Source organism: Lissotriton helveticus, chromosome 3_1 (assembly GCF_964261635.1).
Source record: "Lissotriton helveticus chromosome 3_1, aLisHel1.1, whole genome shotgun sequence".
Taxonomy (NCBI): Eukaryota; Metazoa; Chordata; class Amphibia; order Caudata; family Salamandridae; genus Lissotriton; species Lissotriton helveticus.
Window position 1 is genome coordinate 166,765,375 of NC_136061.1, and position 17,390 is coordinate 166,782,764.

The 17,390-nt window shown below is 47.0% G+C and overlaps 1 protein-coding gene across 1 annotated transcript in view; it reads right to left on the reverse strand.

Annotated features, from left to right (window-relative positions):
* Nucleotides 1-17,390, reverse strand: part of LOC144822229 (myeloperoxidase-like) — a 187,243-nt gene that overhangs the window by 150,463 nt on the left and 19,390 nt on the right. Inside the window, exon 3 of the mRNA XM_078679478.1 lies at nt 6,003-6,096. Within this exon, the coding sequence (XP_078535604.1) occupies nt 6,003-6,096 (94 nt within the window). The remainder of the gene's footprint in view (nt 1-6,002; nt 6,097-17,390) is intronic.

The window sequence follows — 17,390 nt, forward strand, 5'->3', positions numbered from 1 at the left end:
GTCATGAAATGGCTCAGTGTTAATTTACTAAATCTTGCAGCAGTTGTAAAGTTGAGCTCAGGAAAAAGATGTTCATGTGGGATCTGCTTAGGTGTGAGGAATGAGGAGTTTTATTGGTCAGTAGCAAGACGTAAAGTATACTAAGGATGGCCAGCCAGATATTTGAAATTCATGCCGATGACCACTGCTTGAATAGTTGTGCAGTGCTAATGGTCCTCTATAATGGGCATGTCTAGCAAGGCCAATAGTACAGCAAACTGCCGCACATATAAAGAAAAGGTAAGTGAGAACAGTAATGGTACATACTTCATCAGCGGATGGAGGAACAGTGCAGCACACATGCCAGTGGTGGAGAAAATTATCCCACATACACAGACCAGACACAGAATTGGCAGCAGTGGTGGATGCTTTACCAGCAGATAGAGGATCACCTCCTTGAAGTAGTCAAGGGGCTTGTGTGTCTCAGTGATCCGGAGAGCTATACTGGCGAGTGCTTAGTCTCCTGGCAGGGTCATCCAAACTGTACAGGCCAAAGAGTAGTGTCTAGATGAAGCACATTCCACTAGTCCTACAAGTTGTGGGTTGAACACAAGGCTAACAACCTTGTTCCATAAAAACACATTTGCTACAGTAACAGCAGCAAGTTAAGAGTCTCTGCAAGAGGCATGCATGATTGGCAGTATTCAAAGTCGCAATGATACTACTGACAGGATGACAGACTCATGACAGCCAGGTAAAAATGCCGACACATCAACATCACCTCTATACAGTCCTATCTTCCAACAAATGACGCAGAGGAAATAGTCAAAGATAAATTCTACCAACAGCTTCAAGCTGAGCATGAAGCAATCCCGAATAACGACCTGAAGACTGTGATGGGAAATTTGAAAGCTTAAGTGGCAAATTACAACACAATCCATTGCAGAGCCATGGGAAAGAAGGTTGTGGAACAATACATGACAACAGAGAGGAAAAAGTTGGAATTTTGTGTAACTAATGATCTGGTCATGGGAGTCACTCTTCCCATCCTGTGATATGAATAAACTAAGTTAGTTCTCACCCAGTGGCAGAGACAGAAAACAGATTGACCACATGAAAAGTGGCATATGGAACCACTCACTGCAAGATGTCAGAGTGAATAGAGGATCAGACGTCGGCAGTGATCACAATCTAAAGATCACACTTGTAGAGCTGATACTCAGAAAAACACAATGCAACACATGAGTTTGACAGCACTTCGATGTGGCAAAATTACAGGACCCAAGACTGAGAAGAAATTAATCTTATGAATCAAAAACAGGTTCTTACTCCTGGCATACACAATCTGAGCCAGCTGAAAATGCAGTCAACAAGAAATGGGACTAGGTCTCTTTAATATATTTTGAGAGTAGTGAAACATGCCTGATAACCAAGCCTAGAAAGAGGAAAGAAAGAATATGTCATAGCACATTGCGAGCTATTGAAGGCGGGAGGGCAGCAAAATAGAAACTCATGGAGGCCAAATCTGAAAAGCTTCAGGAGTACAAGCAACAGTGCATAGAAGCAAACAGAGCAGTCAAAAGAATGACAAGGGCAGACAAGTGAGCGCACATGGATAAACTTGACAGCCAAGCATAGGTGGCACCCTGTAAAGGAGAACACGGAAGGTCTTCAAGATCACAGGGATAGTCAATGGTAAATCTCATGCAACATTCAGCCCCTCTATCATGGACAAGCAAGCCAGACTACTTAAAAGAGAAAAAGAGCAGAAAGCTACGCAGTTCAAAGAGATCTTGAACAGACTATTACCAACAAGCAAAGGAGACATCCAAGAAGCAGAGGCTGGCATGGATGTGAACACTGCCGCACCAAACAAATATGAGAAATTATCACTGCCGTCTGATCTCTAAAGTACGGTAAAGCCCCTAGCCAAGACAGTTTAAATGCAGAAATGTTTAAAGCAGACACTGAAACATCAACCAAGATCCTCTAGTCAGTGTTTACATCCGTTTGGGAGGGAAAGTTAGTATCAGATGACTGGAACCAAGGCATCATCTTGAGTTTCCAATGAAGGGAGCATTGATCAAACCCGAATAAAATTATGGTGAAAATCATCATACAACGCGTTTCTGATGCTGTGGACACAAAAAGTGAAAAGTCTAAAGAATAGGCTGGGTTTCACAAAGGCAGAGAGCTGATTCAGATCCTTACTCTACGCAACATCAGGGAGCAGTTCACAGAATGGCTGAGACAACTATACATCAACTTCATTGACTTTGAGAATGCCTATAAAAGTATGCACTGCGACAGCCCTTGGCATATACTGAGAGCCTATAGCATACTGCAGCAGATAAATCTCCGTAATCAAGACCTTCTGTGATAATTTTACCTGCAAGGTAGCAGATGGTATAGCTTTAAAGTCAAGACAAGCATGAGATAGGGATGTGTGATAGCAGCATTGTTCTTCAACCTAGTCATCAACTGGGTGAAGTGATGCACAACAAAAGACAAAGCCAGAGGCATTAGTTGGATCTCATTCTCTACACTGAGGACCTTGACTATGCCGGTTACCTAGCTTACTCTCTAACACCTACCAGCATATGCTGGAAAATACATCTTTTTTCAACATCTATGCTCAGCAGGTAGGCCTGAAGATCAACCATGAAGAAATCAGAAGTCATGCCACTCACCATTCCAAACTCTTCACTAATCAAGGTGAATGGTGAGGAATTAGCCACGACCAAACAGTTCACCTACCCAGACAGTACTATCAGACATGATGCAGGGGCAAGCAGTGCCATCAACAGCAGACTGAACAAGGCCAAGAATGCCTTTGTGATGCTGATCAATATTTAGAGGTAATTTCTTTACAGGTGAGGCTTTACCAGAGCTGCGTTGTGTCCACGGTCTTTTGTGGATCAGAATGCTGACGGATGTCAAAAACAACATCACCAAAATGTCAGCCTTCCATACCAGTTACCAGTAATCACTGTGCACTTTCTGCCCGCAAACCATCTCCAACCAGGAACTTCTCACCAGGTGCAAGCAAGAGAGCATGAGCACCATCACTATGAGAAAAAGATGTCGCTGGATAGGACACACCATCAGAAGAAAACAAGAATCCATCACAAGAACAGCTCTCAACACGTGGGAAGGTAATTGAGCTGCCTCATGTACACAGGGCAAATGTAGGACCTGACTTACAGTTTGGTGGTAGATTACTTTGTTACAAACGCAACAGATATCCTGTACACCTTATTACAATTACCAAAGGACATACTGCACTTGTAATAGGACAGACGGGATATCCGTCATATTTGGGACAGAATAACTTAATCCCCACACTCTAAATCAGGCCCATAGTTTAGACAACAGTGGTGCATTTTTCACTGTCAGAGACAGGAGAGGTCTGACATACATGGCAGGGGTAGACTAATGTACCCCACATAAACAGGACATAGTATCAATAGCAGTGGTATATACTTCAACAGCAGATAGAAGAGAGGGCAGACATAAACTATACACTTACACAGCACGGTGAGGAAAGGTGCAGCATACATCAGGAGGGTGGTACTACCTATTACATATACACAGGACAGGCATAGCCTGGGCAGTAGAGATGCATGCTTCTACAGCAAATAAAGGCAAGGGGGAGTGGTAAATGACACACTTGCACAGCACATAGAAGAGAGATGACGCACAGGCAGAATAGTGGACAGCAGCAATGCATTATTCAGCAGCACATAATAAAGAAGGTACATCTGGCAGCAGTATAGTAAGCTACCCCACATACACTGGACAGGAATACAACTAGACAGTAGCAGTGCAAGGTATATCAGCACACAGTGCAGAAGTGCGGCGCACAAAAGCAACGATAGAGCGAGCTAACAGAGACACAGTGTGGGTAGAAAAGGTGCATGGTTTGACAGCACATAGGGGAGCAGTGCAGCACACAAAGTCACTTCAAATAGACAAAACAGGCATAGTATGGGTAATAGCAGCGGTGAACGTTTCAGCAACATAAGAAGTAGAACAGCAGCACAAGCAGGAACAGGACCATTTTCTGAGTATCGCATGGGCAGATGTGGGGCAATATTATCACACCACCAGAGCTGGATTCGTGTACAGCCATCTTATTGAGCCCACTCAAGGGCTCTAGCTCAAGGACCCACACAAGCATCTGTATAGAATGCAACCTTTTGTTCAGCAGTTGCATCTTAAGATGTATGTGTCAGCAGTTTGCTCTGTAGGAGCTATTCATATTCATTTGGAGGTCCTGCATGCAGGGTGGACAACGGCTCCTCTCAGCACACAGGTGGCAGCAGATGTGCTACCCGACACTACTGTCAATGGAGCTGTTACTGTAGGGAGGAGTGTGGACCGATGAGGAAGGGAGATGGAGGTTAATATAGCAAAAGGGACTTTGCTGTTTCATTACCCATAGAAGATTGCCTGAGACATTCCATTATGCATTTTTATTTTACGGGGTGCTGAAGGAACCAACCCAATTGTTTGCCATCCAGATGGGTATCTTTTATTATTAGCATTGATAGTAGTAGTTATTATAGAATATGTTGAGACCACAATTTTAGGATTTCAAGGTGCGGAGCCGGGGCAGGGAGCTGCATTCAGGCAGATGTTGCATGGGGTAGTGGAGACGCTGAGCTCAGACCATGGTCTGATAGAAAAGTGTTGTGATGAGAGTTCCTGCCATGATGGGAACACAGATGGGGAAGTGTGAGAGTATAGCTCACAGAGAGATGGCATCTCTGAAGGGTGAGTGTGAGGGGCAGATTTTAGTTAGAGATAGTAGATCTAAAGAGGGTATAAGGAACCAGAGTTCAAGCAGAGGTTATAGCTTTGAACTGGATGTGGGAGAGAGTAGAGTTGATAAAGAGGTTGCAGCTGTAGAGGTGATGTGTGAGGTCTGAAAGAACGGCAGCTCAGGAGCCGATGGTGTGATGGAGCAGAGCTCAAGAATTGATGCCATCCCTGAAGGAGATGTGTGATAGAGCAGAGGTGAGGGAGTTATTGTATCTTGGAAGTAGTCATTCAGGAGGTCAGAAATGAGGGAGAAGAGCTCACAGAGAGATGGAATGCCTTGAGGGAAAGTGCGAGGGAGCATAGTTCAGGCACATGCTAGCCCTGGAGGGGATGAGTGAGGGAACATCTCTTGGGCGTTGACATGGGATGTGTGACGGACCAGGTCTCAGGCAGTGATGGTCGCTTTGAAAAGGATGTATGAGGGAGTGAAGCTGAAGCAGAGCACTTTGATGGGGAGGAATGTGGGGCGGAACTCTATTAGTGCTGGCACATTGGGAGAGGAAGCAAATAGTAATGCCATCTCAAAAGGGGGATCATCTATAAAGGGGGATGTGTGAGGAAGCGGAATCTATCAGTGATGGCACAGTGAAGAGGACACAACAGGAAGTGAAGCTCAAAGAGGTTGAGGATCTCAATGGGTAGAAATTGGAGCTCACGTTGTTGAGCTATGGTAATCCCGGAGGAGGAATGACAGATTCAGCAGTGGTGGAAATTGCAAAGGGCCAAGGGCCAAGGAAGAATATGGGCAGTTATGGCTGCACTAAAAGGTAGGTCAGAGTTTGAACAAGGATAGAAGTTCTGACAGTGATCTCTGGTCAATTCTCTTTTCACTCTGACAGTGATTGAAGCTCTGGAGGGGGAACAATCGAGATGAAGACAGGTATACACTTTGGAAGGGGCAGGTTATAGGTCTGAAGGAGCATGTTGGGTTGGGGTGACAGCTCTAGAAGTGCAGGAGAGCTGTCTAAGGCCGGGCAATGATGACAGCATGGGTGTGCAGGTCAGAGAACATTAGTAACCGGAAGACAGGAAGTGATGGTTCAGCAATAGAATAAGGAGCCCTGAAGGTACATCAGAGTCAGGTAGATGAGATGAGAGATTCTGCACTTGAAAAGTGTTTTACACACCTGCTATTCCCGCACTGGAGGAGACTTTTCCCTATAAAGATAACCCAGTAATACCCAAACCTTCCGACTCACGTTTCGCGCGTGCGCTTGTAGGCAGCATCCACCAGGTGCTTGGCTTCTTCAGCACATTTGAGAATGAAGGAAGTCTCCACCTCTTCCAGCCCATCTGTAAAGAGGAAACACAGATTAAAACACAAAACAGTGCCATTTACAAAAAGAGACCGCAGTTTGACACTGATCTGCCAGTGCTGCTATGAAAACTATCAGTACCGACCTTATATCAGCAGAAATTAGCGTTTTCAAGAGGTTTTCTAACTAAGTTACTGTAGAAGTCTATACACTAAAGTGATGGAAGATTTTGAGGAAATACACCTGTCCTGTCAATCATTAAATGTCTCCATCGTTTCTTGGAGCATGAACATTTTGAAATGAAGGTGCGAGGAAGGATAGGGTAAGAAACTGAGAATTAAAGAAACAAAGCAAAGAGTAAAGCCATGGGAAAAGTAAAACAAACCTAGCATTGGCATAGCCAATAGGTCTTGCCTTTGGGACCTTATACATGTTTAGTTATCCAGCACAATATCCTTGGTGCAACAACATCAATAGGTGAGACCTATTGGCTATGCCAATGCTTGTTTTGAATGAGTGGCTTATGCAGGTATGCCACTGTGAGGTAGCATACCTGCATGAGGTAGTGATGCTGTGAGTGCTTTTACAGGAGCCCCTGTGATATTGCGCCTCTTCAAAATGTATCTTGGGTCTGGTGTAATAATTCTAGCCTCTATTATCGCACCCAATGCATCATTAAATGTCCCATGTACAGCCAGGGTTGACACTTCTTTTATCCCTGCCCTCCAGTGACACTTTACCCGTCACGGGTGTGGTAGTGGACCTGGTGGTGGTGGATGTGGTGGTGGTGGTGGTGGATGTAGTTGCGGTGGACATGGTGAACCTGGTGGTGGATTTGGTGGTGGACACGGTGGTGGTGGACCTGGTGGTGGTGGACGTGGTGGTGTACATGATGGTGGTGGATGTTGTGGTGGTGGACGTGGTGGTGGACATGGTGGTGGTGGACGTGGTGGTGGTGGATGTGGTGGACATGGTGGTGGTGGTGGTGGAGGTGGTGGTGGTGGATGTGATGGTGGTAGTGGACCTGGTGGTGGTGGATGTGGTGGTGGTGGTGGTGGTGGTGGTGGATGTGGTTGTGGTGGACATGGTGGATGTGGTGGTGGTGGATGTGGTGGTGGTGGATGGGGTGGTGGACATGGTGGTGGTGGACCTGGTTCTGGTGGGCGTGGTGGTGGGCATGGTGGTGGTGTACATGGTGGTGGACATGAAGGTGGTGGATGTGGTGGTGGTGGACCTGGTGGTGGACATGGTGGTGGTGGACGTGGTGGTGGTGGACATGGTGGTGGTGGATGTGGTGGACATGATGGTGGTGGTGGTGGAGGTGGTGGTGGTGGAGGTGATGGTGGTGGTGGACGGGGTGGTGGTGGATGTGGTGGTGGTGGATATGGTGGTAGACATGGTGGTGGTGGATGTGATGGTGGTGGACATGGTGGTGGTGGACATGGTGGTGGTGGACATGGTGATGGTGGACCTGGTGGTGGTGCTGGACATGGTGGTGCTGGAAGTGGTGGTGGATGTTGTGGTGGTGGATGTCGTGGTGGTGCACGTGGTGGTGGTGGACATGGTGGTGGTGGATGTGGTGGATGTGGTGGTGTTGGACTTGGTGGTGGATGAGGTAGTGGACATGGTGGTGGTGGACGTGGTGGTGGTGGATGTGGTGGTGGTGGACGTGGTGGTGGATGTGATGGTGGTGGACGTGGTGGTGGTGGACATGGTGGTGGACATGGTGGTGGTGGTGGATGTGGTGATGGTGGACGTGGGGGTGGCAGTGGTGGATGTTGTAGTGGTGGTGGTGGACGTGGTGGTGGTGGACGTGGTGGTGGTGGACGTGGTGGATGTGGTGGTGGTGGATGTAGTGACAGAGAGAAACACGTTGGACGTGGTGGTGGTGATGGTGGTGGACGTGGTGGTGGTGGGGTGGACATAGTGGTGGTGGATGTGGTGGTGGTGGACGTGGGGGTGGCGGTGGTGGATGTGGTAGTGGTGGATGTGGTGGTGGTGGACGTGGTGGTGGTGGTGGTGGACGTGGTGGATGTGGTGGTGGTGGATGTGTTGATGGACATGGTGGTGGTGGACATGGTGGTGGTGGATGTGGTTGTGGTGGATGTGGTGGTAGTGTATGAGAAAAAGGAAGGGGTATCCCCGACTAGAGTTCCTAATTTCGGGATATATAACTGTTTGTGAAAACAATAATTAGGAACAAGGGTATAGAGCGGACAGTCACTGACATGAATCTAGGAGAACTGAATCATAAACAAAGTGCATGGTACAAGTAAGGTTTGTGCAATTTATTGAACAATAATTTATAAAAATGGAAAAGCAATATTTTATACATTTATTATATATTGATCTCCTTTATCTTTATATTATACAGTCTGCAAATGCATGAGATTGTGCGTATTTTTTTCCATGCAGATTATAATATAGTACATTACAGTTTTAATACTGTGTAACTGATTGTATTAAAAAACATGGCTAAAGATTATGATTACTACTACGCGCGTTTCGGCTGTTTAGCCTTCATCAGGAAGCCATGATGAATTGTTCTGAAGTACCAGAGACTGATTAATGCAGCGTCCTGCGGTGTTGTCACTGAAGTAATTAGTAAGGTATCTTTAGGTGTTGATAATGAAAGATTGCATTCTATGTACAAACAGGATCGATGGTGACCATAGGTGGGATGGTTGTAGATAGATGACCATCGGCACAATAGGTACAGAGCTATTTATGGGCTGCGCTACATCCTCCAATGAAAAGGTCTCTAGGTCTCGAGTTCTGGTAATTGTCGGGTGGCAGTGATAAAGCTAGTCAGCTATTTATCTGAAACTATTGTTGGAGTCCGATGTATACTCCAATGATGGAGTCTCTCTCTTTGCGATTAGCAGATTCGTGAGCATGTAGTCCGGGACCCTCATGGAAATAGTCTGATATGAGGGTCCGGCGTGCTTCCCGATCGTGGGTTCTGGCTGATTCGCGTTCTGGCCGTTGTTCGAGAAAAATGTGGTGGATGTGGTGGTAGTGGACGTGGTGGTGGTGGACGTGGTAGACATGGTGGTGGTGGTGGACGTGGTGGTGGACATAGTGGATGTGGTGGTGGTGGACGTGGTAGTGGACATGGTGGTGGTGGACATGGTGGTGGTGGTGGACATGGTGGTGGACATGATGATGGACCTGGTGGTGGATGTGGTGGTGGTGGACATGGTGGTGGTGGATATGGTGGTGGACATGGTGGTGGTGGACTTCGTGGTGAACAAGGTAGTGGACATGGTGGTGGTGGACATGGTGGTGGTGGACACGGTGGTGGACGTGGTGGTGGTGGTGGTATATGTGGGGTGGTGGTGGTGGTGGATGTGGTGGTGGTGGTAGACGTGGTGGTGGTAGACGTGGTGGTGGTGGACGTGATGGTGGTTGATGTGGAAGAGGAAATAAAACCAGCAAAGGCTAACCAAACAAAGGCACAGAAATAAAAGTGACCAAGAAGCCAGCCAATGGTAAACAACGAGCAGGCTCTAGCCCTTTTTAAGTTAACTAAATATCTAAATATCTCACAAGCAACAGTGCATGCGCTCACTGAGGCAAGACCGGAACTAAAAACAGAAAAGGGTCAGGTGCAGTATAAAGATAGTCACTAGTGGAATGTTTTCAATGTGCTCACTTTCATTTTGCTGACATCCTTTTGGACCTGGTCACAGACACTTTGCGCTTCCCACTTATATGGTGTGGGCCCAGGACGGATGAACATTGTCACACACCCCAAACGTTTACAACAAAGTTTTGTCAAAAGTTATACAATTAAGGCTTTAGGTGGGCCGGGTCCTGTCAGTTCTCAGCGCCAGCAGTTCTGAAAAGCAGAAGCTGAGACGGGTCTCAGATTTTGCCCTCATCCTCAGGATGAAAAAAAATACATCTTAATTCTGCAGCACCCTTTGATGCAGCTGCAAAAAGACTCGTTATAGTACTTTAACAGTCTCGTCGTTTCAGAACGGATGCATTTTCAATATTGTGAAAGGGTAAAGGTGCCTTCAAGGGAATTTATTTGAATAACAATTGATAATTCAAATTTAACTAAGAAGGATAACTTAATAATCCTTAGAGAAATTAATTCACCTAGAATTAAATAACCATTATGCAAACACAAAAAAGATACATGAATCACCAACACAAACACAAACACAGAGGTGTATAGAAAAATAGAATTTATCTGATAGTAAAAAGTTAGTTTCATATACAGATACACATAATTTGAGTTAATTAGGTCTGCAGGTACAGGAACAATGTATTAATGGATAACTCAACAGAACCTAAAACACCTATCCACAAAACTAGTGTATATCATAGAATATGGAAAAGGTGGAGGTCGACGTTTCGGTCTCTTAGAAATTGATTAGCGAGACCATCTTCAGGACTGATGTCAATTGGGAACTTTATAATAACCAATGTAATCTGAATCAATGCGGGGCCACACCGATAGACTTTCAATTTCCGTGGTAGCGACGATCAAAAGGCCAGGTAAATCCAAACTAGAGGTTAAGGCCCATAGAGTAGGAAGTCTTGTGAATTTCAAAACGCGTGATTGAAAGAAGTAATTAAAAAGACCTAGAAGTGCACTATTGATGTTAATGCGCCGAAGGTAATGCACAGCGTTGTAAAGTGCGGCTGCCAAATGTGAATCTTAGTTATGGACTGTCGTGAGGAATCACGTGAAACTCCAGAGTAGTTAATATAATTCGTCGTCTTGTATCTGGGGTCGCCTACAGAAGTCAAAATCGGATACGATTTAGGTTCTGTTGAGTTATCCATTAATACATTGTTCCTGTACCTGCAGACCTAATTAACTCAAATTATGTGTATCTGTATATGAAACTAACTTTTTACTATCAGATAAATTCTATTTTTCTATACACCTCTGTGTTTGTGTTTGTGTTGGTGATTCATGTATCTTTTTTGTGTTTGCATAATGGTTATTTAATTCTAGGTGAATTAATTTCTTTAAGGATTATTAAGTTATCCTTCTTAGTTAAATTTGAACTATCGATTGTTATTCAAATAAATTCCCTTGAAGGCACCTTTACCCTTTCACATAATCACCCAAGCCCTCAAGGGTATTTTAGCTCACTGCTACATATTCTGCATTTTCAATATTATCACAATAAAGCCATAGTTGTTGCTTATTTATCTTATGCAACTAATGACCATTGAAAAATCCCATAGTCCTAGCCTGTTGTAGGTGTAATGTTATTACTTGTTTTATTATATGTCTGGATGCAATGACAGAAGCAGCAAAACACCAGTGGGGCAGCACACTATGATAGTGAGCACAAGCACAGATTGTTAACGTAATTGTTTTTTAAGCCAAGCCCTTAATTATATCGACCACGCTCCTTTGATAGATCCCCTAGTTTTGTTTACCCTATCTGGCTGTATGCAATTATGCATTGTTGTATTATAATGTATAAACTGAGGACGTAAAGTATCAGGGAACTAACATTTCTTAAGGGGAAAGTTGAGGGTTCTATGCCTAGTTCAAACATAAAGCATCTTAGAAGGGTTTACAAGTGGCAGATCAAAACGTGCTGAATTACCTTCCAAAGTCACACGAGCATCAGCAATGGGGCACTGCCACTCACTTCTGTGCTGTGCACTCATCCATTGGACCCCCCATACCTGCCCTGGACCAGCCTGACCCGTTTCACCATACAAACCGGCCCTGCTCGACAATTATACCTTTCTGGTTCTCCTGGAGCTGTCCTTCTCTCTGCTGACCCCGCCTTACTATACCCTTCACCTTTAGACCCGGGCAGTGCATCGTTTCCTAACAAGCCGCTCTAGGTTTGGTGACTCTCAAATCTGGAGAACGTGTGTTTTGCCTGATAATCTCAGGAACAAAGAGAAACCCGCTACTGTTGCCAGAGGCAGGGTTGCGGGAAGAAGAGAGGGAGGAGAAATAGTAGGGGCGGGGCTGCACAACACTAAAGAGGGCGGGACTGAGAGAATGAAAAACAAGCATTGGAAATGCAATAGGTCTCGCAATAGAATAGTTAGACTTTTTTCTTTTTGCAAATGGAAGAGTGGCGTTGCGTGGATGAGTGGCGTTGCGTGGATGAGTGGCGTTGCATGGATGAGTGGCGTTGCGTGGATGAGTGGCGTTGCGTGGATGAGTGGCGTGTGTGAGTGGCGTTGCGTGTGTGAGTGGCGTTGCGTGTGTGAGTGGCGTAGCGTGTGTGAGTGGCGTAGCGTGTGTGAGTGGCGTAGCGTGTGTGAGTGGCGTTGCGTGTGTGAGTGGCGTTGCGTGTGTGAGTGGCGTTGCGTGTGTGAGTGGCGTTGCGTGTGTGAGTGGCGTTGCGTGGATGAGTGGGGTTGGAATGCAATAAGTATAGCATTAGAAAAGTTGTAGTTATTGGTGAGGGTGAGGGTGATTGAGGGTAAGGGGGTGAGGGTGATTGAGGGTAAGGGGGTGAGGGTGAGGGGTTTAGGGTGAGTGAGGGTGAGGTGTTGAGTGGGGGTGAGTGAGGGTGAGTGAGTGTGAGGGAGGGTGAGTGAGGGAGAGGGGTTGAGGGTGGGTGAGGGGTTGAGGGTGAGAGGGTGAGTGAGGGTAAGGGTGAGGAGTTGAGTGTGAGTGAGGGTGAGGGTGATTGAGTGTGAGGTGTTGAGGGAGGGTGAGGGTGAGTGAGGGTGAGGTGTTGAGGGTGAGTGAGGGTGAGGAGTTGAGGGTGAGGGTTAGTGAGTGTGAGGGGTTGAGTGTGGGTGAGGGTGAGTGAGGGTGAGGGGTTGAGGGTGAGTGAGGGTGAGGGTGAGGCTGAGAGGTTGAGGGTAAGTGAGGGTGAGTGATGGTGAGGCAGAGGGGGTGAGGGTAAGTGAGGGTGAGTGAGAGTGAGGGTGAGTGAGGGGTTGAGGGTGAACGGTTGAGGGTGAGTGAGGGTGAGGGTGAAGTGTTGAGGGTGAGTGAGGGTGAGGGGTTGAGAGTGAGTGAGGGTGAGGCGTTGAGGGTGAGTGAGGGTGAGGGTGAGTGATGGTGAGTGAGGGTGGGTGAGGGTGAGTGAGGGTGAGTGAGGGTGAGTGAGGGTGAGTGAGGGTGAGTGAGGGTGAGTGAGGGTGAGGGGTTGAGGGTGAGTGAGGGTGAATGGTTGATAGTGATTGAGGATGAGGATTTGAGGGTGAGTGAGGGGTTGAGGCTGAGTGAGGGTGAGGGTGATTGAGGGTAAGGGTTTGAGGCTGAGTGAGGGTGAGGGTGAGGGGTTGAGTGTGAGTGAGGGTGAGGGTGATTGAGGGTGAGGTGTTGAGGGTGAGTGAGGGTGAGTGAGAGTGAGTGAGGGTGTGTGAGGGTGAGGGCTTGAGGGTGAGTGAGGGTGAGGGTGAGTGAGGGTGAGTGAGTGTGAATGAGGGTGAGTGAGGGTGAGTGAGGGTGAGTGAGGGTCATTGAGGGTGAGTGAGGGTGAGGGTGATTGAGGGTGAGTGAGGGTGAGGGTGAGTGAGGGTAAGTGAGGGTGAGGGTGAGTGAGGGTGATTGAGGGTGAGTGAGGGTGAGTGAGTGTGAGGGAGGGTGAGTGAGGGAGAGGGGTTGAGGGTGGGTGAGGGGTTGAGGGTGAGAGGGTGAGTGAGGGTGAGGGTGAGGAGTTGTGTGTGAGTGAGGGTGAGGGTGATTGAGTGTGAGGTGTTGAGGGAGGGTGAGGGTGAGTGAGGGTGAGGGTGAGGTGTTGAGGGTGAGTGAGGGTGAGGAGTTGAGGGTGAGGGTTAGTGAGTGTGAGGGGTTGAGTGTGAGTGTGGGTGAGGGTGAGTGAGGGTGAGGGGTTGAGGGTGAGTGAGGGTGAGGCTGAGAGGTTGAGGGTAAGTGAGGGTGAGTGATGGTGAGGCAGAGGGGGTGAGGGTAAGTGAGGGTGAGTGAGAGTGAGGGTGAGTGAGGGGTTGAGGGTGAACGGTTGAGGGTGAGTGAGGGTGAGGGTGAAGTGTTGAGGGTGAGTGAGGGTGAGGGGTTGAGAGTGAGTGAGGGTGAGGCGTTGAGGGTGAGTGAGGGTGAGGGTGAGTGTGGGTGAGGGTGAGTGAGGGTGGGTGAGGGTGAGTGAGGGTGAGTGAGGGTGAGTGAGGGTGAGTGAGGGTGAGTGAGGGTGAGTGAGGGTGAGGGGTTGAGGGTGAGTGAGGGTGAAGTGTTGAGAGTGATTGAGGATGAGGATTTGAGGGTGAGTGGGGGGTTGAGGCTGTGTGAGGGTGAGGGTGATTGAGGGTAAGGGTTTGAGGCTGAGTGAGGGTGAGGGTGAGGGGTTGAGTGTGAGTGAGGGTGAGGGTGATTGAGGGTGAGGTGTTGAGGGTGAGTGAGGGTGAGTGAGAGTGAGTGAGGGTGAGTGAGGGTGAGGGCTTGAGGGTGAGTGAGGGTGAGTGAGTGTGAATGAGGGTGAGTGAGGGTGAGTGAGGGTGAGTGAGGGTGATTGAGGGTGAGTGAGGGTGAGGGTGATTGAGGGTGAGTGAGGGTGAGTGAGGGTGAGGGTGAGTGAGGGTAAGTGAGGGTGAGGGTGAGTGAGGGTGATTGAGGGTGAGTGAGGGTGAGTGATGGTGATGTGTTGAGGGTGATAGAGAGTTATAGAGGGTGAGGGGTTGATGTTGAAAAAAATTTTTGTTAATAAAATGTCTGACGGAAATCGCCACCTTAACGCTACCTACATTTACCAGGTTAGCGTTCTAGTTTATTTTTTTCTTTTCCCTACCGTTACGTTTTATTTTTGATGGACATTTTTATTAGCCAATCGGAGCGCGACGTTTTTGACGTCGCGTTCCGATTAGCATACGTAATCGGTGGAATTCTCCAGAACATGGAGAATAGCCGGATGCGGAAGGCGTGTTCCTGTACGTGTGCTGTTGGTGCGTCGTAGGATAGGTAAGAGATTCCCTCGACGTGTTTTTTTAATATAATGTAAAGTAGTATTGATAGTATGCATAAAATAGTTAATAATTACGAGTGTATTTATATAAATAGTGACATATTTTGTTAGCGATTGTAATTATTTTAGTTATTTATGTAATTTATATGCAATTAAGTGTTTTATTTACTACATATAGTATATTTAAGTTAACGAATGAATAGGAGTGTATTTTTAATACTGTTGACATTGTATTTTTTTGTTTGTAATATTTCGAAATGATTATTATGTCGTGTAATTAAAGTCTTGTTTTTATTATTCGATATGTAATGTATTTATTTTCTTAAAGTGTTATGTAATGTATTATTAGCAGTTGTTTGTAATTTGACGTACAAGAGCTGTTCATTGAGTTTCTAAGTACTCTTTTCGCCATGAATATTGTACACTTAAAATGTATTAATTGTATTACGATTTCTTTTGTGAAGCTAAGAGACATATGTAATGTTTATTGATTATTTTTTGCGCTGAATCCAAGTTGCGTAATATGTTTTTAATACTTGATGTAATTCCGTGTGATGAAGTGCTATTGTTATATGCCTACGGCTTTTTGTGTAACTCATGACAATTGTGTTTAATCCGTCCGATTAACGGGATGAATAGTGCTTGTTTATTACCCAAGTTAAAAATAGGCTGTTTTACTTTTGTGTTTGTACATCCTAGTCCTCGCATCCTGACTGATATTTCTTCGTTCTTTTGTTGGTGTTATTTTGTCCTAATAATTGTTGGTTTGGTGACCTGAAGCTTGATAAACATCATTGCGCGTATTTTTACTTTGGTTGTTATTTTCTAGGATGTCTTTCTGTTGCGTATCTTGAGTATGTATTTGTAGGGTGAATTAGGCTGTTAGTTTATTAGGGTGAATTAGGACTCAGGATTTCTATCTTGGAGTTAGAGTGTGGATTAGGATAGTTTATTTCTATTATTCCTTTTGTTGTTGTATGTGTGTGTGTGTGAGGGTGAGTGAGGGTGTGTGAAGCTGAGGGTGTGTGACGGTGTGTGAGGGAAGCTTGCACTGCTGCTGTCGGTGCTGTACCTGTTCCATGTGTAAGGGAAGCTTGCACTGCTGTTGCCTGTGCTGTACCTGCTCCGTGTGTGAGGGAAGCTTGCACTGCTGCCGCCTGTGCTGTGCCTGATCTATGTGTGAGGGAAGCTTGCACTGCTGCCGCCTGTGCTGTACCTGATCTATGTGTGAGGGAAGCTTGCACTGCTGCTGCCTGTGCTGTACCTGATCTATGTCTGAGGGAAGCTTGCACTGCTGCTGTCGGTGCTGTACCTGTTCCATGTGTAAGTGAAGCTTGCACTGCTGCCGCCTGTGCTGTACCTGATGTATGTGTGAGGGAAGCTTGCACTGCTGCCGCCTGTGCTGTACCTGATCTATGTTTGAGGGAAGCTTGCAATGCTGCTGCCTGTGCTGTACCTGCTCCGTGTTTGAGGGAAGCTTGCATTGCTGTTGCCTGTGCTGTACCTGTTGCATGTGTAAGGGAAGCTTGCACTGCTGCCGCCTGTGCTGTACATGATGTATGTGTGAGGGAAGCTTGCACTGCTGCTGTCGGTGCTGTACCTGTTCCATGTGTAAGGGAAGCTTGCACTGCTGTTGCCTGTGCTGTACGTGCTGTGTGTGTAAGGGAAGCTTGCACTGTTGCTGCCTGTGCTGTACCTGTTCCGTGTGTGAGGGAAAGCTTGCAATGCTGCTGCCTGTGCTGTACCTGCTCCGTGTTTGAGGGAAGCTTGCATTGCTGTTGCCTGTGCTGTACCTGTTGCATGTGTAAAGGAAGCTTGCACTGCTGCCGCCTGTGCTGTACCTGATCTATGTGTGAGGGAAGATTGCACTGCTGCTGTCGGTGCTGTACCTGTTCCATGTGTAAGGGAAGCTTGCACTGCTGTTGCCTGTGCTGTACGTGCTGTGTGTGTAAGGGAAGCTTGCACTGTTGCTGCCTGTGCTGTACCTGTTCCGTGTGTGAGGGAAAGCTTGCAATGCTGCTGCCCGTGCTGTACCTGCTCCGTGTTTGAGGGAAGCTTGCATTGCTGTTGCCTGTGCTGTACCTGTTGCATGTGTAAAGGAAGCTTGCACTGCTGCCGCCTGTGCTGTACCTGATCTATGTGTGAGGGAAGCTTGCACTGCTTCTGTCGGTGCTGTACCTGTTCCATGTGTAAGGGAAGCTTGCACTGCTTTTGCCTGTGCTGTACCTGGTCTGTGTGTAAGGGAAGCTTGCACTGTTGCTGCCTGTGCTGTACCTGTTCCGTGTGTGAGGGAAGCTTGCAATGCTGCTGCCTGTGCTGTACCTGCTCCGTGTTTGAGAGAAGCTTGCATTGCTGTTGCCTGTGCTGTACCTGTTGCATGTGTAAGGGAAGCTTGCACTGCTGCCGCCTGTGCTGTACCTGATCTATGTGTGAGGGAAGCTTGCACTGCTGCTGTCGGTGC